The following is a 23,678-nucleotide window of genomic DNA, read 5'->3' on the forward strand; positions in this document are numbered from 1 at the left end:
TGAGTTGACTGTTCTTGTTCTTTTTGTTTTTTGCCTCTCCATATAAAATTTAGTTTGTTGACATCCATAAAATAACTTGCTGGGATTTTGACTTAAGATTTCATTGAGTCTGTAGAGCTAATTGAGAAGAACTGACACCTTTATGATTGACTCTTCCTATCCATTAATCTGGAACATACACTCATTTATCTAGCTCTTCTTTGGTATACTTCATCTTAGTGGTATTCCTCATAGAAATCTTAATATATTCTGTTAGATTTATACACCAAGCATTTCCTCTTGGGGCCTTAATGGAAATGCACAAATGTTTTAAACTATGAGTTCCACTTCTTCATTGCTGGAATATAAGCATTTGACTTTTGTATATTAACTTTGTACCCGGCAACTTGCTATCTTTGCTTAGTAGTTCAAGTTTTTTGTTGTTGATTCTTTCAGATTTTTCCCTGTAGATGATCATGGTATCTATGGATAAGCAGTTTTATTTCCTCCTTCTCAGTATGTATATCATTTACTTCAGTTAGGACTTACGCTACTGTGTTGAAAAACAGTGGAGGCTGGGCATGGTGGTACATATTTGTAATCCCAGCAGTGGGGCTGAAGATTGCAGCGAGTAGAGTTTGACGCCAGCCTGGGCTACATAGTGAGTTCAAAGCCACGTTGAACTAGACAGCGAGACCATGTCTCAAAAAAAAAAAAAAAAAAAAAAAAAGCAATGGAGATTGAGGATATTTTTGCATTCTTCCTGAACTTAATAAGGAAGATTTGAATTTCTCTTTAAATGTATTAAATGTGGAGTTTTTGTAGGTATTCACTATCATGTTGAAGTAGTTCCCGCCATTCTTAGTTTGCTGAGTTTTTATCAATGTTAGATATGTCAGATGCTTTTTCTGCATTTATTGATATAATTATGCAGTTTTTTCCTCTTTTAGCCTGTTGATGTGATAGGTTATAGTCAATAGTCATTTATTTTCTGGTGTTGAGACAGTCTTGCATGCCTGGAATATATCCCACTTGGTTGTGGTACATACTTTTTATATATTGTTAGGCTTGGTTTGCTAATATTTTAGTGGGAGTTTGTACCTATGTTTATGAGAGATTTTAGTGTGTAGTATTCTTTTCATGTAATGCCTTTGTCTGGTTTTGATGTTGAGATAATACTGGCTTTGTAGAATGACTTAAGAGGATCATTTGCACTTTACCCTCCATAAGGCTTTGTAGAAGAAGACTTATCTAACTTCTTTAAATATTTGGGTGAACTCATCTGGGCTACTTCTGTTTTGGAAAGTTATTAATTACTAATTTGGAGTTTTTTTAGTAGATAAAAGCTTAACGTCTGATTTGCTTGGAGTGTTGAAAGTTGATGATTTAATATTAGGTTATATTGTCTTACTGCATTTTAAAATGTTTTCAGAATATTTTATAAGTTAAGTTTTTTATGTTTTTATGAGCTATTAACAAAAGTACAACTATTTTCTTCCAGCCTAGTGTATTAATTGTAACCTACAAGGAACCTGCAAAATCATCTACTCAGTTTGGATCCTATAAACAAGCTGAATGGAGGCCAGATAGTACAATGATAGCTGTTTCAGTAAGTAGACTTTTCAAATTTAACAGTATTTTCTTATGAAATCATTATATTTGCTTCTCTAAGCTTCCTTTTAATCTTTAAGTACATAAGCATTTATCTTCCGATGATAAAAATTGCTATACTGATTTTTTGTTTTCGTTTTTCCGGTACCGGGAATCAAACTCACGACGTTGCGCTTGCCAGGCAGGCGCTGTGCCGCTGGGCTAAATCCCCAGCCCCTATACTGATTCTTTTGTGTATGTACTATGTTCTGTTCTTCTACTTACTATGTCTTTGTTGGCATTTTGTTTGTTTGATATTTTTTGAGGCAGGTGTCACCGTGTAGTGCAGGCTGGCCTTGAACTTAGACTCTCTTATGTAGCCCAGGCTAACCTCGAACTCACAGTGATTCTCCTGCCTCAGCCTCCAGAGTGCTGGGATTACCCAGATGTGCTACCACACCTGGGTATCTTTGTTGACTTTATTACATCATACCATCCCTAAACATGGGACCTATTAGATGATTGTCTTGCTTTCTCCTTTTGTTCCTGAAATCCAATTAAGTTTTTTAAAGCTATTTTTCATATTCATACAGGACTCTTGAATTTATGTTTAAGTTCTGCTTTCCATTCCAAAGGATACTCTTCTCATAGTGTTTGAATCTTTTTGGATTTATCATATTCTATTAAATGTGCCTATAACTGATTAATTTTACCTTTTCAATGTATATTTTGTCACTGTCGTCTTTGAGGTATCATTATCATCTGATTCACAGTTTGAATATATATGGTTAACATTTATTGAACACATCCATTGTAAGTACTGTTATAATGATTTGCATGGATTATCTCATTTCATTTTTAGATCTGTGCTTTGAATTATTATATTTCATAATAGATGAATAAATTGAGGCTTTGAAAATTGTCTTACCTACCTAGTGTGTATTGGACAAATAAAATATAAACGTGGGAATTCAGATTTTATTTTTATTCTCTTAATCATTAGACAAACTTTTTCTGTCAGTCTGTTTTTAGTCTGTGTTGTATTATACTAATAATGTGAAAATGCTCCAAATAGTCAAATATGGTAAATTGTTCTGCACTTACTATATTAGAGGTCAGCAGACTAATGATCACATAGCAGATCAGATACCTGCTGCCTATTTATATATTGCCCATGGGCACAAAATAGTTTTTACATATTTAAGTGGTCAAAACAAATCAAAGAAGAATATTTTGTTACATTGGAAAATTATGATATCTAAATTTCAGTGTTCATAAATAGTTTTATTGGACCACAAATACGTTTACATGTTTATGTCCTGTATGATTACTTTCAGCTACAAAAACAGAGTTTTGTTTGTTTGTTTGTTTTTCTTCCGGTACCAGGAATCGAACTCACGACCTTGCACTTGCCAGGTGGGTTCTGTGCCACTGAGCTGAATCCCCAGCCCCCAGATGGAGTTGAATAGTGCTCACAACAACCATGTGCAATGCTTTCAGTGCATTACTTTTCTATTTGGCATCCTGTAACTCATAGGAGAGTTACTAGTTCATGCATATCAAATGCCACACATACTGTGACATTTGTATTTTTTTTTATTGTTAGTATGTACTCATGTTAGAAGAAAGATGAAGAGAAAGATGGACTTTGAATGCCATGCTTTTAAACACAGTGGAACATGGAATATTTTATTAGTGAATTACATGGCAAAATATTATCTTCATTGTACAATGAATTACACTATAATTACATTATAATTCATTATACAATGAATTACATTATACAATGAATTACCAATTCACTGACAATAATACAAAGGTTAGAAAATTTAAGCCACAATCTCTTAATACAGAAGAATTTTTTGACAAAAATAAAATATGAACATAAGTGCACCAAGCATAGGATTTGCTTAGTTAATTGCTGAGTTAGCAAATGTAATGGTCAGTCCTTGATATGAAGTACTTAGTACAAGTAGCATGTGTGGCACAACACCAGATGAAGAACTTCTGAAAGAAGTTAACAAAGCTCTTTCAGTGCTGTCTAGAGGAATCTACTAAGATATATATTAACTGATGGTAATAAAAACACATGAGGAACAGAAAAAGACTTAAAATTTACAAAGCTTATAAAAATGTAAGACTTTTAAAGTCTGTGGCTCCTGAAAGTTTTTGTCAGAGATAGATGCTTAATCTGATTTAGCCTATCCCACAGGCTTTCTGTTTAATGGCTTAGCAGTGGTAAGGTGTTTTGGAAACTATTTTAGCTCGTGCCTAAAATCAACATTTTTCTAAACTAAAGGAGCCTACTCCACCACTGAGTGAATATGGAAAATAGTTTGTCTTCGTTTTTCTTAAGACCCTGGTTATAAAGCCCAGGACCTCACTGAATGCGTGCAAAGTGCTTTATCATTGAGCTGTTACTCCCCTCCCCACCAAAATAGCTTTTGCTGCAGACTTGATAACAATTCCTAATGAATTTTGTCTAAAACTGCCAAGCAAACATTGCTGCTTATCTGTGAAAGTAATATCAGGTGAAGTCGTTCACTGACAACTAATGAAATTGTTTGCAACACAAGTAACGTCAGGCTGCTTTTTGTACTTCTAGTGTTCTCACAAATTAAACCAAGATTTTTATCCCATACAGAATTAGCAAGAGGTGTATTTCCTGAGGTCAAGCCACAGTTCCAGTAACATTTTTAGGACCTTGATTCGTGTGCAAGGGAAATTTTTGTGTAACAAAATGCATTTGTACCAAAGAGGTTCCACCTAAAGTTCAAATAAATGCGATTAGTTTGCAGTGTTAAAAAGCAAACATGAATAGAAAAACCTAAGAGAGTTCTCTAATAGCCTACTAAGTGATAATTATAATCAATTAAAATTGTGTTCATCAATTGAAATCAATATTTTACTGTACTTGTATGGAAAAGTGTTTTCAGATATGAAATATGTAAATTCTCACTATATACCAGCATTAATAGATAAAACTTTGCAGTCCAAGAAGGGGATGTTGATCCCAGCACTCAAGAGGCTGAGGCAGGACGATCACCTCAGGTTCACCATCCTGTGCTACATAGTGAGGCCAAGGTCAGCCTAAACTGCATATTGAGCAAACTCTCTCAACCAAAAAAAGAAACAGACAAAAACTTTGCAATCAGTTTTGGTGATACTTTAAATTCCATTTAACAAAATACGTTACTCTTATCAAAAGAAATTCCATTCTCATTAGTGGACATGTGTTTTTTTTAAAATGTACTAGATCAATGATGGCGAACCTTTTAGAGCTTTCAGTGATAACAGCTGTGGCACGCATGCCATCGGTTTGCCACCACTGTACATAACTGGGTTATCTTTATATTTAGCCTTTTTGTGTTTTTTCTTTGTTTCTTTTGTTTATGTATTTAGATGATTATAATGCTTACTATTATTTTGTTTTTTCTCTGCATTAATCATTCCTTTTTATTTTTCTGTATTCTGGTGCCCTGACGTCTTGGGGCTCTGTTGTCCCTGGAGAAGTTGCTCTCTTTTATGGCTAGCCAATTCCTAAAGATAGTAAAAGATTCACCTACAAGTGTATCTTTGTATGCAAACCAGCCCCTTAATAGGATATGCCCCCAACCATTTCCTTTATCAACTTCTTTATCTCAGGATCAGGTCCAAGATAGTTAAAACCATCCTATAGTCCAGAGCCCACTGATATTATTCAGGCTACTCAATCGTAAGCCTGGTTCACCCATTCCTTCCCATGAAAATGACAGTAAAGGCTCTGACCCATGTTTTTCCCTTATTTCTGCTACCTCATGTGGCCTGTTGTATGATACACTTGGCTCCCTCCTCCTGGAATAACAGATCTTCTTTAATGGCAATTGTCTCCTGATCTGTTGACCTTATCATACCTGACTAATAATAAAACCTACCTTGTAAAATTTGCATTTAAGGTTGTTTTATTTTCTAAATCCCTACTTCATTACTTCTCTGATGTTATTTTTTCATCTGCCTACACACACTTTCCTGTAGGCAAACTGGCTTATTATTTATTGGAATATTTAGAGAAAAATGACAGAATCTGCTAATTGTCATGAGTGATAGTGGGTAAGTGAGATGAGTAGTTGAAGAGGACTGTGACTTCAAACTGAGATGATTGGATGAATGTCAATAGCAATTAGTGAAAAAATAGAAGTGGGAGAGCAGTTCCATGAAAGAAGTTAGGATTTTTCAGAATTTGGTCTCAGAATTTTGCTGTATAACATTAATTTTTAAAACTGGCATAAATTTGCCACTTTAATGGTTTTGTGTGTATAATTCAGTATCATTAGTTCTTTTCACCCACTGTACAGATATCACCACCATCTCTTTTCTTTATCATCACCCCAAAGAGTAGACTGGCAGTCATTAAGCATAACCCAGCATTCTCAGTTCTCCTAGCTCCTGGTAACCTCTAATCAATTTTCTATGTGTGTGAATTCACTTATTCCAAGTACCTTACGTAAGTGTAATTATGTTGTCCTGTGTGTCTAATTTAATGTCATTTACATCCTTATTGAGGTATCAGAACTTAATTCCTTTTTCTGATAGAATAATATTTCATGGTAAACATGTAGTACATTTTCTTTATCCATTGATTTGTTGATGGGCATTTATTTCCAGTTTGTAACTATTTGTGTTATTTCCAGCTTGTAACTTTTGCAAATAACATGGTACCCTGTATTTTCCTGTTTCTTGGCAGCCAGAGAAGATTTCACTCAGCCCACCCAACTTGAATAATGAGAGACCATGAGCAAGCAAGGTCTTAGTTTTAGAGAAAATAAGAGGTTGTTGCAGAATAGGAAAGATGGCCAGATTGGGTCTTCAAAGTGACCAGGCCTCTTTATCTCCAGTGTCTTTATTTTCCTACAGTTTAGTGTTCACTGTCCTCCTCTTGTATATGTATAAATGAAGAGGAAAGTTTCTTTGTACCCTGGGTGGAAAAATCTGCTCTTCTGTTTTACCTAGGACCATCCCCCTACACCACTCCTATATGTCTGCCTATAGTATTACATTGAACATTTGCATGCAAAAATCTCTTGGAGTCTTTGCTTTCAATTCTTTGGGGTATATACTGAAATAAAATTGCTAGATCAAGTTGCCTAGAGCGTATACTTCCTTTTGGCAGAGTCTGAGAGCTCCAACTTCTCATCATCCTCAGTACTTAATTTCTGTTGTTTGTTTGTTTAAATAGTATTCATCCTAAAAGGCAGAGGAGAGTATCTCATTGTGGTTTTGATTAGTACTTCTCTAATGACTAATGCTGTTGACCATCTTTTTATGTACTTGTCATCCATTTATATCATTTTGGAGAAATGCTCATTCAGATTCTTTGCCCAGTTTGTAATTGGATTATTTTTGCATTATTCTGTGTATTAGTGGTGGTAAACCTATGACACACATGTTGTTTTTGTAAACTAAAACATCAGTATTTGGGTTTAATTGCATTGTTGGCACTTTGAGATAAGTAAGTGGATTTTGAGTTGCAGTTTGGGCAATTGTCTCTGAAAGGCTCACCATCACTGGTATATATATTCTTATCATTGATCCTTTATGAGATACATGATCAGCCAATATTTTTTCCTATTCTCTGATTTTTTTTTAAAAAAATTCTTCCTATGGTCCATTGAAGTACAAAAGGTAATTTTGAAAAAGTATAACTTACGTTTTTTATTGCATGTACCTTGGTTGTCATTTGCCAGAAATCATTATCAAGTATAGTGCCATGAAGATACTCCTTCATATTTTCCTCGAAGAGTTTTACAGCTCTTGCTCTTAAGTTTAAGTCTCTGATCCATTCTGAGTTAATTTTTGTAGATGGCATAACAGTCCAGCTTCATTTTTGTATTTGATATCCAGTTGTCTTAGTACCATATGTTAAAGTACTCTTTTTTTTTTTTTTTATTAAATGATATTGGCATCCTTTTTGGGAGTAATTTGGCCATTGCCTTTTGGGTTTGTTTGTTTGTTTGTTTGTTTGTTTATTTATTTATTTATTTATTTTTTGGTTTTTCTCCGGTACCGGGAACCGAACTCACGACCTTGCGCTTGCCAGGCAGGTGCTTTTGCCACTGAGCTAAATCCCCAGCCCCTGCCTTTTGGGTTTATTTCTGGATAGTCTATTTCATTGTTCTGTATGTCTATCCTTATATAATTACCCACAGTTTTAATTACTGTAGCTTTGTAGTTGGTTTTGAAATGAAGAAGTAGATTGCTCCAATTTCACTCTTCTCTTTCAAGATAATTTAGTTATACTGGCTCATTTAATCACTCTATGAAGTTTGGAAATAGTTTTTCTTATTCTGTAAAACATTCCAGGGGGATATTGGTTGGTATCTTAGTTACTTTTCTTATCGCTGAGACACAATACCTGACACCCAGAAGTTAGAGGAAAGGTTTATTTTAGCTCACAGTTTGTAGAGGTTTCAGTTCATAGTCCACTGGCTCCAAAGCAGAGCGATATGGCAGAGGGGCATTGCAGAGGAGAAACAGTCCATGACAGTGGTGCAAGCAGGAAGCACCAAAATATTGAACTTGTTTTCCCTTTTATTCCATTCAGGCTACAAGCCTGTTGGTTGGTGCCACCCACCAACCAGGGTGGGGTTTCCCATTATTCAAAACCCAGAAATATGCTAAACCAGTCAATGGACTGATTTAGTTATCACATACCCTTAATCCATATTCACACACCCTAAATCAGTGGTGACAAAGCTATGGCACATGTGCTGCCCCCTGGTATTTGTTATCATTGAAAGTTACCATCACTGCCCTAGAGCCAGCTACCTCCAAAAAGCCCCATCTGTGAGTGCGTGAGACCTTGGGGGAGTATCAGGGAGAAGCCATAACAATAGGGATTGCATTGTAGATCTCTTTGGGAAACGTTGTTGTTGTTGTTGTTGTTATTGTTTGTTTTTTATTTTGAGTTTTTGAGACAAGGTCTTGCTATGTAGTCCAGGCTGGCCTTCAACTCACCTATCTAGTACAGGCTGGCCTTGAACTTGTGGCAGTCTTCCTGTTGCAGCATTCTGAGTGCTGGGATTACAGGTGTGCACTACCATGCCCGGCTAATTGTTGTCTTAATAATAATTCTTCCAGTCCATAGACTTGTTTTGTCTTTAATTTTTAAAAATTAATTTTATTGTTATTCTTTTGATATACATAATGATTACATTCATCATAGGGAATTTGTACCTGTACATAATATATCTTGAGTCTTCTTTTTTCCACCATTTTCCTCTCCCTCAGCCCCGCTTCCTCTCCTTATTTGTAAAACTTTGTTTCCATTTTTTGCCTTGTTTTTTTCCCCCTTTCCCCCATCTCCCTTCCTACTTCCCTTCTAATTGGAACATTTTCTTCCTACTTCCCAAATCTATCATCCATTACACTTAGAGTTTCTTATACAAGAGAAACAACACAATATTTAAACAAATGTGTCCAATTTATTTAAAAGTCTAGTCTCAAGGTGCATCCATTTACCTAAAAAAGTCTCAGGTTTTTCCTTCTTTATGGCAGAGTACTACTGCATTGTATTTAAAAACCGCATTTCCTTTATTCATTCCTCCATTGATGGACATCTGAGCTATTCCCAAGATTTAGCTATTATAAATTATAAATTGTGCTGCTGTAAACATCATTGTGAATATGTCACTGTAGTATGATACTTATAAATGTTTTGGGAAGATACCAGGAAGGGGAATGGTTAAATTATTTTTTCTGAGGAATTTCCACACTGATTTCTATCTTTGTACCAATTTACATTCCCACCAACAGTGTAGAAAGGTTCCTTTTTGCCCACAGCCTTGCCAGTATTTGTTATCGGTTGATTTCTTGATGATAACCATTCTTTCTGGAGTGAGATGGAGTCTCAGTGTAGTTTTAATTTACATTTCTTGGATGACCAGTGATGTTGAACATTTTTCCTATATTTATTGTTCATACTTCTGAGAATTGTCTGTTCATTTCAGATGCCCATTGTTTGATTGGGTCTTCAAATTTGGAGGGTCTGATGTTTTTGAGTTCTTTGTATAGTCTGCATATTGGTGTTTTGTCTGAGTAACAGCTGGTAAAACGTTTTTCCTATTCTGTGGGTTGTCTCTTTGTTCTCTGTTGGTGGTTTCTTTTACTGTGCTAAAGCTTTTTAATAAGATGAGATCCCAGTTGTTGATTCTTTGTAATATTTCCTGTGCTGTCAAGGTTTTGTTCATAAAGTCGTTGCTTACACCAATGTCTTCAAGAGTTTTACCTATTTTATCTACCAGCAAAGTGTTTCTGTTTTAATATTTGTATCTTTGATCCATTTTGAGTTTAGTGCATGGTGAGGGATATGTGTCTAGGTTTAATCAATGACATGTGTAAAACCAATCTTCCCACCACCATTTATTAAAGAGGCCTTTTTCTTTGAAGGAAGGTGTTTGGCCCCTTTGTCAAAGATAAAGTGGCTGAGTGTGTTTCGAGTTCTTTCTGCATCTTCTGATCTCTTCCATTGATCCTCAGGTCTATGTCCCAATACCATGCTGTTGTTACCACTTTATAGTATAATTTCAAGTAGAGGATTGTGATGCTGCCCACCTTGCCTTTTTACCAAGAATTGCTTTTGCTGTTCTAGGTGTTCTCTAGTTCCAAATGAATTTTAGGATTGTTTTCTCTAGTCCTGTGATGCATGTTTCTGTTATTTTGATTGAGATTGCATTAGATCTGTGTAAGAGTTTTGGAAGTATGGCCGTTTTCACTATGTTGGTTTTGCCTATCTGACAATAGAGGATATCTTTCCATTTCTGATCCTCTTCCATCTCCTTTTTCAGAGTACAGTAATTTTCAATGTAAAGGACTTCTACTTCCTTTGTTAAATTGATTCCTGTTTCATTTTTCTTGATGGTGTTTATAGCCCTCATTTCCTCTCTGTGAGTTTGTGTACAGAAATGCTGTTGACTTTTTGAGTGTCGACTTTACATCCTACTACACTGCTGAATTTGGTTATTAAATCTAGGAATCTTTTAGTGGAGGCATTGAGGTCCTGTACACACAGTGTCATGTCACCTGCAAATAACGATAATTTAACTTCTTTTTCCTATCCTTACTCCTTTTATTTCTTTCTCTTGTCTGACTAATCTGGCTCTTTGTAGAATTATATTGAGTAGGAGTGGTGATACTAGGCCTCCTTGTCCTCTTCCTGATTTGGAATGAAACCTTTTGGTTTTTGACTATTAGTATAATGTTGGCTGTTGGTTTGCCATAGAAGGCTTTCATCAGATTTAAATACAGAGCATCTGTTCCCATTTTCTGAAGGGTTTTTATCATGGGTGAGTGTTGAACTTCCTCAGGGCTTTTTCTGCATGTATTGAGATAATCATGTAGTTTTTGTGTTTGGTTCTGTTAATGGTGTGTATTATATTTATTCATTTGCATATATTGAATCATCTCTGTATCCCTGGGATGAATCCTACTTGGTTGTGGTGTGTAATCTTTTTGTGATGGTTTGCTGCATTCTATTTGCCTGTATCTTAATGAAGATTTTTGGATCTCTGTTCATCGAGGAGATTGGGCTATAGTTCTTTTTGGTTGGATCCTGCCCTGGTTTTGATATCAGGTTAATACTTGCTTCCAGTAATGCGTTTGGGAGTATTGCTTCCCTTTCAAATTCATTAAAGAGTTTGAGGAATAGAGCTGTTATTTCTTCTCTAAATTCCTTACATAATTCAGTGATTCTATCGGGATCTTGGCTTTTCTTTTTTGTACTTTTTTCATTCTTACTTTTCATTGGCTGATACTGGATTATTTAGAGTTTTTATATCTTCTTGACTCAGCTTTGGTAATTCATATGTATCTAGGAATCTGTCCATTTCTTCTGAATTTTCCATCTTTTTAGAGTACATATTATCAAAGTAAATATGGAGGATCTTCTGGATTTCTCTAAGCTCCATTGTGATTTCACCCTTTTGATATGGTTGGCTAAGTATTTGTCTGTTTAATCATTTTGATGTAGGGTGTATAATATAGGAATGATATATGGACCTCCAAATAATATGAAGGAAATATTACAAGTCCCAATCTGCTAGATGTCCAAAATGCCAATTTCGTGTTCTCTAAAATCAAGTGTTACAGGCAGCTGAGTTAGATAGAAATATTATAGGCAGTCAGACAGGGCCAAGCCCTCAAAGGAGCCAACATGAAAGACAAGATATGTATTTGCTGTGGGCCAGACCTCAAGGGAAAAGATTAAACAAATGCACCCACATACCTCCCTAGGGATGGACATCAGGGACTGGTATTCTAAATAAGTAGCAATCACCTTGAAGAGTCACTGACCCAACCCCTTACAGGAAAAGCCCCTGTTCTGTATTCATGCCTGCTGTGACTCGCTTCCTCATTTGATCCCAATTTAATCAATTTTACCTGAACAATTCTTATTGGCTGACCATAGTTTTACCCTGCCTCATGCCCACCTTGTAGTTTTCCATTTTCCCCCTACTTTGGACCCACCTCACCTCATGGTTTTGCTCTATAAAAGTCCCTAGAAAAGACAGTCTTGGGCAACCCACTTGGGCCCCCTTCTGTCCCTCTGTTGGACAGAAGCTTTCTTTCTCTCAATAAATATATTGTGCTCTTAACCTCCATTGTTCCTAAAATTCATTTTTCGATTTTAGAGAACACAAACTCGTCCCAGGTATCGTTTTTATTTTCCTGTATCAGAATTCTAGGAACAGCAGAGGTTTAGAGTAGGAAGAATTTACTGAAAGATAGCTTCTGTCTGAGAGAGACAAAATGGGTCCTAGAAAGTGGGTTGCCTGCTGACCCTGCCTCTCAGTGCTGTTTTATTTGGGCAAAGCCATGAAGTGAGGTGGGTTCAAGGTGGGACAAAACTATAATGAAGTAATAAGGTTGCAAGTATAGTAGCTTAGGGAATACTGATCCAGTGTGAAATCACAAGGTGGGAGTGAGTGGTACAAACTGTGGTGAACCAATAAGATTAGAACAAATATAGCTGTATAGGTAACATTGATTAAATGGGGATCAAATTGGGAAGCAAGTCACAGAGCAAGTGTACATAAAAGAAATGTGGGTTTTCCAGAAAGGAATCCGCTTCGGAGGTTTTGGTCTCAACCCAGGGTGATTAATGCCTATTTAGAATATTAATCACTGCTGTTCATCCCTGTGGGAAATATGTGAGTGTAGTCATTGCTTTTTTTCTTGAAGCCTGGCCTTTAATGAATGTGCTTCTAGCTGCAATTTTCTTCTGTGGTGAGGGCCCGGCCATGTTCAACTGCCTGTAATAGTTATAGTTTGAAGAACCAACTCTTTGATTCATTGATTCTTTGTATTGTTCTCAGTTGTATTAATTTCTACTGTGATCTTTATAATTTCCTTCCTTCTATGCTCTTTGGATTTAACTTGCTCTTCTTTTTCTAGAAGCTTGAAGTTCAACATGAGGTTATTTATTTTAGCTTGCTTGGTTTTTGTGCTGTGGGAATTCACTTCTATATATTTCCCTTGTAGGACTGCTTTCATTTTATCCCTCAAGTTCTGATAGGTTGTACTGGCACTATCATTTAATTGTAGAAACTTTTAATTTCTTCTTTAATTTCAAACAGTGAGCAGATAGCAGCCAGATTATTCATTCTTTTTCTTCTTAGTGGGTGGTTTTGTCATCAAACCTCTGGGAATTTTGAAGGAAAGCAAATCTCCTCAGTGTCATTGTTTCTCTGCAAACCTCAAGCCCATACCCATCCCTTCTTTTACATTCCTGGGATTTTACCATGGGGGAGTCCTAAGTAAAGCAGACCAATGAATGCTTTCAGTTCAGATAATAAGATGGCATACACATTTTCAAGTATGACTGAAGGTGCATAAAGAATGTTTTATTGTCTTTTGTCATCTGCGTAGCTCACAACATCTTGTAGTGTATCATCTGCTACAGTTTCCAGCATTGAATCACAGTGCTGTCATTCCATAGGTTTCACTCTTGCCAAGAACCTAATTACATTTTCAGATCTAGTTCTAACCGTGGATCGTTGTGGCATACGTGATCATGTTTTTGCATTTTGACTAGTCAGATATATACTCAACATTGCTGTTGTCTTCCTCATCTGAATCAAGGAGGTCTTCACTTTCTGTGTTTTTCTCGGTCAGTTCTTGCTCCATTTCACTATCACAGCAACTTTGGCTCAAATGACCAATGTCATAAGTCATCATTGATGCATTGTCATTGATGCATCATTGACACGTTGTTATCGTCATCATCGTCATGTCATTAGTGCACAAATCACCTGATGAATGACTCATTTTCAGCCTCTTCCCAAACGTGCAACTCTGGCTCTTTATGTGCCGTTGTACTGAACTAAGCTAATTCTACAAGAAAAGTACAAAGAAAACATTATGTAAAACAAACCCTAAGTACACAGAAATTTAGCGATGACCATTTCATTAGTAAAACTCACCTGTTGCTATATTAATAGTATTAAGCCATCTAGAAAGTGACAAACTGTGATCATTGTTAATTTGTCATCTTAAACTACAGGCCCAAGATTTTATAGTTACATAACAATCTAAAATCAGAAAATTATGTACAGTAAATATCCCCCTAGTAGAGTGATTTTACCCTAATGGGTAAAGGGTAAGAGGAAAAATGGAGAAATCGGAGAAAGAGACTAGAACCAAAGCTGAAGGACAGGGACAATTACCCAAGCTTCGGAAAACTGGTGAAGAAGATAGGAGAGAAAGAAAGAAAAACAACTACACAAAACAAACAGAAAATTAAAAGCAGTATTCATACTCATGAAAAAACAAAAAAAGAGAATAAAAAGGAAAAACATGATTCCTCTGTGATTTTAAGACTGGAGTCTACAGTTTTGTGGTAGTGTCCAACTCAGGGTGTGTCTTCACTGTCACTGGTAGACAAAGGAGGCAGACAGAGCCCACCCACATCCATGCTGGATGATCCCAGCACTTACTAGGTTTCTGAATGTGTTATCATCACTTGATACTCTGAAATATTGAAGTTTTGGCCTTCAGTGATTAATATTCTGGATAGAATTTCTCTATTAATGTTACCCATCTTCAGTATGAACCCATACTACATTTGTTTTCCAGTCCAAATAAGGTACCAAAGTTTAAAATGTTGAACATTCTATATGTGTTTACTGTTTGCTATAGTTTGATTTGAAGCCATTTTCCTTTTGCTTCAATGTTCTCCATATGGCAAGAACATAAAATTCCTCTCAAGAATTAGAAAGATGGGGCTGGGGATTTAGCTCAGCGGCAAAAGCGCCTGCCTGGCAAGCGCAAGGTTGTGAGTTCGGTTCCCGGTACCGGAGAAAAACAACAACAACAAAAAAAACAACAAAGAATTAGAAAGATGATCTCACTTGAATAGTCTTTATCTTTTTTCTTTTGTATCCTAATAAGTTGAACTATAGGTTTTGAGAATACATATAAAATAGTAAGATTTGTAGTTAAAAGACAAACCTGGCTTTGCTGAAGAAAGTGTTTTCCACTGTGATTCTTTTAAGTGAAAAGCAGGAAGTACTGGAAAGAAATTTTGAAACCTTGCATAATTTTACTTTCTTTGATTCTGCATTGGGTAGTTACCCAGTCACCTCTAAAATGATAGGAATTTACTGTTAGTATCAGATACTTTGGAGAAAACATTTGACGCTTCACACTTACATTTGAAAATGTTTCATTAGAAATGGCCATATGTTGTTTTTTTAATATACTATTTATGTAAATGTAACATGGTTAAGCTTCACAAATCACAGACTGTGCCATGATCATTTAATAGCACTGTTTGTTTTTAATGTAATTTCTGTTCTAAAGATGTTTCATTAGCTTACAATGTTCAGATTTCACGTTTAAATGTTCACAGTTTAAAATTAGATATTTGCTTTAATTCACTGATGTTCAATTCTGGAAATTCAAGATTTGCTTTGTTTTTCTTTTGTATCACAGGTATAATGAATGTTACCTGTGTCAACTTAAGAAGTCTGAAAGATTAACTAACTCAGCAGTTCTACATCCTAGGGTGTAGAGGACATGCCCTTATCTCTCTAGGATGTTGTTTATTGTGTCAACTTGAGAAATTTACTTGAGAAGTTTAGAAGTTTAAATAACTCAGCAGGGGGTCAGGGTCCTCACTTTTTAAACATCCTGAACCTGTGCAACAGGGCACAGAGATGGTATGAGTGCTACACCTACCCAAGGGCAGGTTGCCTACATACAGTATAAGGGAAAAAAAGAGGCTTGTTTCTCCTCTTTTGCTGGCTTGTGCCACCTTAAACGGTTCCCCTTTTGTCGTCTCACCCTGCTTTAGAGCCAGCTGGTTATGGACTAAAACCTCTCAAAACTGTGAGCTAAATAAAGCTTTCCTTCTTTAATTTTGGGCATTGGGTGTTTTGTCTCAGCAAATAACTAGACAACAGGCTATATTTTATAATAAGTCAGAGAGCAAGAGATTAATTTTCAACTATATATATATACCACTTTGAAGTTAATATATAAAGTTTCAGAAGAGTGAAGCATTTTTACATACTGTTACTGTTTGATAGCCTTGTTGCTTTACATCTTGGAATAATTATTTGCCATGTTAGTGTAGTATTTGTAATGTTCTGTGTATTTTGCAAAATAATCAGTCATCTATTACTAAATAATTATTTTGAAGATATCTATAATAATTTATGAAGTATTAATTTCAGTTAAATCTTTAGGAAATATTTTTAAATTTGTAAAAGCTTTTCTTTCTACAATGGATTATATTAAAACAGGAAGTTTTATTTGCATAATTAGGCTATCCTTGAAAGGAAGTTACTTTTTAAAAAAATTTTTATTGGCATACTTTCGATATAAATAATGAGCACATTCATCATAGGGAATTTGTACCTGTACATAACATACCTTGATTCTTTTTTTCCGCACTCCCTTCCTCTCCCTTCGATCTTTCTTCCTGTCCTCATTTACCAAAGCTTTGTTTCTAATTTGTCCTTCTGGCCTCTTTTTTTCTTTTCCTTTCCTTCCCTGGCTCCCACTCTTACTCTCCCCTTTCCATTTGAACATTTTCAAAGGAAGTTTGTTGAAGAGTGAGATTGTTCTTAAAGTGAGAACATATAAAGTTAAAATTTAGGGTGGCAGTCTTAGCCTTATACTTTAATTCATGATTGATAAAATTTCTTTTTCAGACGGCAGATGGCTACATCTTATTTTTTCATATTACATCTTCAAGCGGGGACAAGTACCTTTATGAACCAGTGTACCCCAAGTAAGTTACTAGCTTTTATTTTTGTAATATTTGATTTGTATCCTTTATGTTGAGAAAAACATTGCCATTTTGAGTTGTCTGAAGTTATTGAAATAAGCCAGCATTTCAAAAATAGTATTTTATAAATTACCAGGTCTTTGAACTATCATTTCTTGAACCAAAAATTCTATAATGAAGTCTCAGAATCTTGAGGAATGTGTTATATCCTTCTTTGACATTTCAAATTACTAATAATATATTCTACCTTTACCATTCTCTAGTCTTGGTTAGGAAAAGCTAAAAGGTCGTGAGGGGAAGAGGTGAAATGTTAGTAAGTTTTGGCTGTGGTTTTGTACATGCACAGAAAACAATACCCGAGACAGTTGTTACCTCTTGACTAAAATTTGGGGGAACATGGACTTTGGCCCTTTAAACTACATAGCTGTATATATTTTGCATTTTTCTCAATAGCATGCTTTACCTTCAAAATAAAAGAACATACAATTTTAAACCATGTCATCACTTGTTTTTTAAGTAAAAGTTTGTGCTGTGAAGCTAGATATAAGCCTGTATGGTGACACATGCCTGTAATCTCAGCATGTGAGGTTAGGGAGGCTAAGGCAGGAGGATTGCTAGAAGTTTGAGGCCAGCCTGGGCTACATAGTGAGTTCATGGCCAGCCTGGACTACATAGTAAGACCTTTGTCTCAAAAAACCAAAAACAACAACAAAAAAAAAAAAAGAAAAAGAAAAAAACCCAGCTAGATTTAAATATGAGCATCACATTTCTAGATGGTAGAAGACATCCAGAATTCAGTAGATATATAAGAAATTCATAAGGGACGTAGGTGTTGTTATTTGAAATTTAAATTTCTGAAGATTAATAGAAAGAAAAAACATGAATGAAACAAGTAACAAACATAGGGAAATCATTTGTAGAAGGTAGGGCTAAGGCTTACTGTTTTTACACAAATTGCCACTAAATACATAGACTGTAATAGATATAAAATCAGTTTCATAAGAGGAAATGCAATGACTGAAAACATAAGAGTAACTGGTCAACCCCAGAACTATCCAAATAAAATAAGATGTCAAATTCAATTTTTTAAACTCACATTTCAATATATAAAGTATTTGTATATTTTAAAATTAGTATTCTGTTAGTAAAGATACAGTGAGTCTTGTATACTTTTGATAGTAGCTACGTAAATTTTCTAAAATTTTTAAAATGTGGAAATGATACCAGGGGATGGTAGTGCCCACCTGTAATCCCAGCACACTGGTAGCCACAGGCGGGGTAATCAGAAGTGTAGGCCCAACCTGTGTAACGCAGCAAATTAGTGAGACCTTGTTTCAAATTAAAGGGATGTAGCTCATTGCCAAGTGCTGAATTCAATCTCCCATACTTCAGAAAGACGTAAGACCAAACTAAATAAGCACAAAAACCCCAGGAAATTATATTTAATGTAGTTAAAATCAGTGGGTTTGAAAAATTCAGGGCAAAAACAAACTGATGATTTCCCAAAACATGCCACCTTGAGAATTGTTTGTGTAAGTAACATTTGTTAATATTCTTTTTTTGTCTTTGTGAGACAGGGTCACCCTGTGCAGTTCAGGCTGGCCTTGAGCTCAGTTTGTAGCCCAGTCTGGTCTCGAACTCCTAATGATCCGCCTGCCTCAGCCTCCCTAGCGCTGGGATTACAGGCATGCGCCGCCATGCTCAGCTGTTAATATTCTTGAGAATATACTTTGAGAAAGGCTACCCTAGATCATATAGAATATAGGTCAGATCATTTTATCATAGACTCTAAGGAACTATCTAAATTCGCCTAGTGTTATAACCACTTGTTAAAAATAACTATGAGTGAGTGTGTGTGTGTGTGTGTGTGTGTGTGCGCGCACACATATATAATGTTGAGGCATTGGTTAAATTTTGGCAATCTTTTTTAAAGCACACAAAATTGAAATTAATTTATCAGGTTATTTTCAATATAAAACCTTTAATGAGAAATCTTTTTGACACAAATATGCTGCTTAAAATGATATGGACATTATAATTTATTTAGAAATTTTAGCTTGTGTTTTCTATATAATGTCAAGCTTATTTTTTCATTCTGAGTTTTAAATTTTTGAAGATTTTGTGTAGTTATTGTAATCAGTGTCTAAAATTTTATTTACTTGTGCTTTCTGGACTATTACATCTAATTCCTTTTTAGTGCTTGATTCCAACATTATCTTATAAATCAAAAGCAATAAGCAAAATCAACTGAATTGAACTTGCAGGCTAAAGAAATAATTTCTCTTAAGATAGAGAAAATGCTGTATTCTTTAATTCAGCTAATATAGATACATATATTTTCATGTTCCATTACAGTATGTTGAGACCCACCTTTTCTGTTCCAGATAAAATTTTCTCACCTTATTTTAAGACTACATGAGATACCACTTAACTAAATAGTACTGACAATGTATCAGCTTTGTACTATAAACCTTGGGGTAGAAAACTAAATTTAAAAAAAATTTTCCCCATTTGGCATTCTCTCTTTATTAGAGATTTTAGATTTCAATACCTGGGCTCAAATAAAATGTCCACTGTATTAGAGCAACATGAAGACTAGGTTTTGGTATCAGATAGACTTCAAATTGAATGTCAGGTCTGGCATTTAGCAGCTGTTTGTCTTCTTTCAAGTTATTTAATACTGCGTAAACTGCTTCCTCATCTGTAGAGTGGCATAATAGTAGTAGTCATTTCATAGGTTGAATGATGTTATTCATATTTAATGCTTGGATAAGTAACTGGCTTATGGGAAAATTAATAGAAGACAACTGTTGTTGCCACTAATATATTTTTTCTTCGTCAAATTTTTACTTCATTTCTAAGATTTTAAGTAATTAAAATATGTATAGATACAGTTTTATCTACTTGATAATGTACCTTTTTGCTAGAATAGAACTTCAGTAAGTTGAATAATATAAAATACTGTTCTGCTGAATAAAATAAAATTTTATTCTGCTGAATAAAATAAAAATCTCCAGGCCAGGCCTGGTGGCGCACGCCTGTAATCCCAGCAGTTGGAAAACTGAGGCAGGAAGATCATTGCTAATTCGACACCAGCCTGGGCTAGAAAGTGAGCTGAAGGCCAGCCTAAAGTGCATAGCGAGACCCTGTTTCAAAAAGACAATCAATCAATCAGTCAATCAACCAATAAATAAACTCCTATACATAAAGTTGTATAGATTATAGTCAGCCTGTTGCATATATGTATATTGGACTACTTTCTAATTGAATTATTTAGGTTAGGAAGTTTATTGGTTTTTCTGCAGAACCCATTTTTAAATTGAAAGTAAAATTACCTTCTTTAATTTAGGAGTATATATTTTTAAAACCTGAAAAAAATGGTCAAATATGGGTTTGAGCAAAGTAAAGGAAAAATGTTTGTTTTTGACAGTAGTAATGCTGTTTGTGCCATTATACACACTTAGGTAGTTTAAAGACATTGCTCTGAACACTTGTTAATTTTCAGTTAATTCCAGTGCGGTAATTAGGTACAATTACTGTACAAATTGCTGTACAGAAAGGCACAGTAACTCACCCACACTCGTGGGGAAGAATGGTGCAGCCAGGATTCAGAGATCAGTGTTACATTTCCAAAGTCTGTGTTTTAACCATTAATACTATACTGCTTTCGTCCTGTTGCACCACATCCATCCATCTTCTACACTGGGATTTATTTGGGAAGTAACGAACAGGAAAAAGGCAAAATAACCTAGAGTGGCTTATAGTATCTTGAAGAATAGAAGCAGCATAATTTAGTCTGTGGTTTCCTCAGTTATAGAAGTGCTACTGTCTCTTCTTTCTCTTCTGTAAGAGTTTGTCACATGAGTTTTTCTAGAGTAGCCTCAGCTTTCCTGTGTTATGTGACAGCAGCTTAACCTCAGACTACATGTAATTTTCCATTTTCCACCACCTGAGGAAACAGGTCAGCTATCTCTAGAATCTTTCAGTTTTTGCCTTAGGGCTGTTTCTAGCATCCTTCTTGCAGTTAGTCTTCAACTGTGGTAAAAGTCTTATTAAATGACTTTTTCTACCTCAGAGGTCACTTAACCTTTGATAAATGATTTTTATTTATAAAATATTCCATTCTATATCAGAATATCTCCTCATTAGTGATACAGATCAGTGGCAGAATGGTTGAAGGTCATCTTAGTTTCTTATGTTTTAGAATTTGCAGTGAAGTTAATGAAGGAAACTGTCAGGGATAAATCAGACATAGTTTGTGTTCAGTTTTAGAATGTGTTCATCTGTGTGTTCAAATATGAGTTTAGTAGGTCTTGAAATTGTAAATCATAGTTAATTTCTTTTTTTCTTTCTGAGACAGGGTCTTGCTATTTAGCCCAGGCTGGCCTCGAAATTGTGGTGATCCTTCTGCCTCATCTTCTCGAGTGCTGGCATTACAGGGGTACACCACCGTGCCTGGCTTATGAAATTTCTTACCAGCTCACTCTTAATTAGTTAATTCTTTCTGGAAAAGAAGAGCGTAACAGAGGTTAACAGTTTCTAATTTTAACACAGTTTATTTTCAGAAATCCAACTTCCTTGTACGAGAATTCTGCATCATTAGGAGAAGGATTCACTAAATTGGCCTGGCCTACTGTATTGGCACATGCCTGTAATCCAGCACTCGGGAGACTGAGGCAAGAGGATCATTGCAAATTTGAGGCCAGCCAGGACTACATAGTGATTTCAAAACCAGCCTAAACTACATAGTGAAACCCTGTTTTAAACAATGAAAAGGAAAAAAAAAGCATTCATTAAATCATAGCAAATTTAGAGGAGAGAAAAGGTCTGAATTAGAGCCATGAAAGTTTTCTTTAACATACATCATAGTGTATTTACACAAACTTAGATGAAATAGTAATGCTGTTTGTGCCACTGATCTTTTATTGTACATATATAGCTGCTGTACCCTAGGCTTCAAACTTGTACATCATGTTGTACAGTCTACTATAGGCAGTTGTATGATGGTATTTGTGTATTTAAACATATCTAAAAATGAAGAAAAAGTTTTTTGCTCAAATATATATATGTGTATATATATGTGTGTGTGTGTGTGTGTGTGTATATATATATATATAAACAAGAAAGATAAGATAGTTATACTGCTAGTTTCTCTTAGTTCATTGAAAAGAAAGGTTTATGCTAATATTGTTTGGACAATACCTCATGCCTATATCTTATATCCTGAGTAACTGCTCTGAAGATAACAGTAGTTTTTGTTTTTGAAGAATCAAAGGTTAATTTCATTGAAATGTCTGCCCATTAATTTTTAAATCACTATAAATAATATATTTAGTTTACTTTTATATATATTTTGGACTTTCGTTAACTGGAAAACAAAGTAAATTATTTACACAAATACATAATATATACATAATAAAATGCATTGGTTGGTGTATACTAAAAAATAAAAGTCCTCTGCTATACCATAGGGCAGTGATAGCAAACTCTTTAGAACTTTCGATGATCCAAACAGCCCACTGTGACACGTGCCGCAGGTTCACCACCACTGCCATAGAGTCTAAATAGTTTTGTTTTAATTGATACTGCTGAAATGACTGTGTAGGTTTACCTTTTTTTTCTTTTTTTTGAGACAGGATTTCACTATGTAATTCAGGCTGGCCTTAAACTCACTATGTAGTTCAGGCTAGCCTCAAACTCAACAGTCCTCCTGCCTCAGCCTCCCAAGTGCTGGGATTATAGGCGTGCATCAGCATGCCTGGCTTAGGTTTACATTTTTACTAACAGGATGTTTCTTAATTCCTTTCCAGTGTTTGATACTGTCAGACTTTTTAAGCTTCTGTCATTGTTGGAAAGAGTGAATATTGTTCCATATGTTGACCATTTGCATTTCTTTATTCATTTATTTTGTCAATAAGGATTTGGTACATGACATATCAAAAGATATGATAAGGATTTCTGTGTCAAAGATTTCATTATTTATTTTCCTATTGAATTGGTTATCTTAACTGTCGGAATAGTTTGTATACTCTAGATTTTTTCTTTAAGAGTGGGAAAATTTATTGGAAAATAGGAGTGGGGACGAGGAATAGCTCCTGAGAGACAGGAGAGGTCCCGAATGGGTTGCCAGCAAGCCAACCCCTAAAAGGAATTTTATAGAGTAAAATCATGAGGCAGGTACATTATGGGTCAAGATTATGATCAACCAATAAGATTGCAAGTATAGTCGCTTAGGTAATACTGATCCAGTGGTAGCAAGAGTACATGAGTGACATCGTTAACCTTGGTTGATAATCTGTAGTCTTGGCCTTATCTTTAATCTTACCAGTCTTAGTCTTAGTCCTAGCCTTAGTAGGTGGGAGAGGATGGCCCACCCCAATGAAACAATGAGAAATCCCAAAAGGGTGAGAGGGAAGTATGTAAAACTAGCCGTTGTGCTTTTAATCTTCAAATGTGCCTCCAGTCACAGTCCTGATGGATTCACATCTTTTGCACTGACTCCTTTGAGGGCCCAGCCCTGTCTCACTACCTAGTACTTAGCTATCTATAATATTCCCCTCTCTGAAGAAGTATCCCTAACTGTGGGTAGGGGAGAAGGGGCATAATTTCCATCTAGCTGCTTTGAGCTGAGAAGGGTCGGTGTAGGGGAAACCGAAGTCAAGGGCCTTCTCCAGAGAGCTGATCTTTGGGCCTCAGATGGAAGTCATGCTGTAGTTTAGCAGTTGTGAACTCTTCACAAGATGGATCTGGTTAGGGCTGGGGATTTAGCTCAGCGGCAAAAGCGCCTGCCTGGCAAGTGCAAGGTCGTGAGTTCGGTTCCCGGTACCGGAGAAAAACCAAAAAA

The 23,678-nt window shown here is 35.6% G+C and overlaps 1 protein-coding gene across 2 annotated transcripts in view; it reads left to right on the forward strand.

Moving 5' to 3' along the window:
- Positions 1-1,462: 1,462 nt before the first annotated feature.
- The window catches only part of Ric1 (RIC1 homolog, RAB6A GEF complex partner 1), a 94,521-nt gene continuing 72,305 nt past the window's right edge, over positions 1,463-23,678 (forward strand). For both annotated transcript variants that reach the window (XM_005388664.2, XM_013516307.1), the window contains exons 1-2: positions 1,463-1,588; positions 16,758-16,837. In XM_005388664.2, the coding sequence (XP_005388721.1) occupies positions 1,574-1,588; positions 16,758-16,837 (95 nt within the window). In that variant the 5' untranslated portion in view covers positions 1,463-1,573. The remainder of the gene's footprint in view (positions 1,589-16,757; positions 16,838-23,678) is intronic.

Source organism: Chinchilla lanigera, unplaced genomic scaffold (genome assembly GCF_000276665.1).
Source record: "Chinchilla lanigera isolate Chin_1 unplaced genomic scaffold, ChiLan1.0 scaffold00033, whole genome shotgun sequence".
Taxonomy (NCBI): Eukaryota; Metazoa; Chordata; class Mammalia; order Rodentia; family Chinchillidae; genus Chinchilla; species Chinchilla lanigera.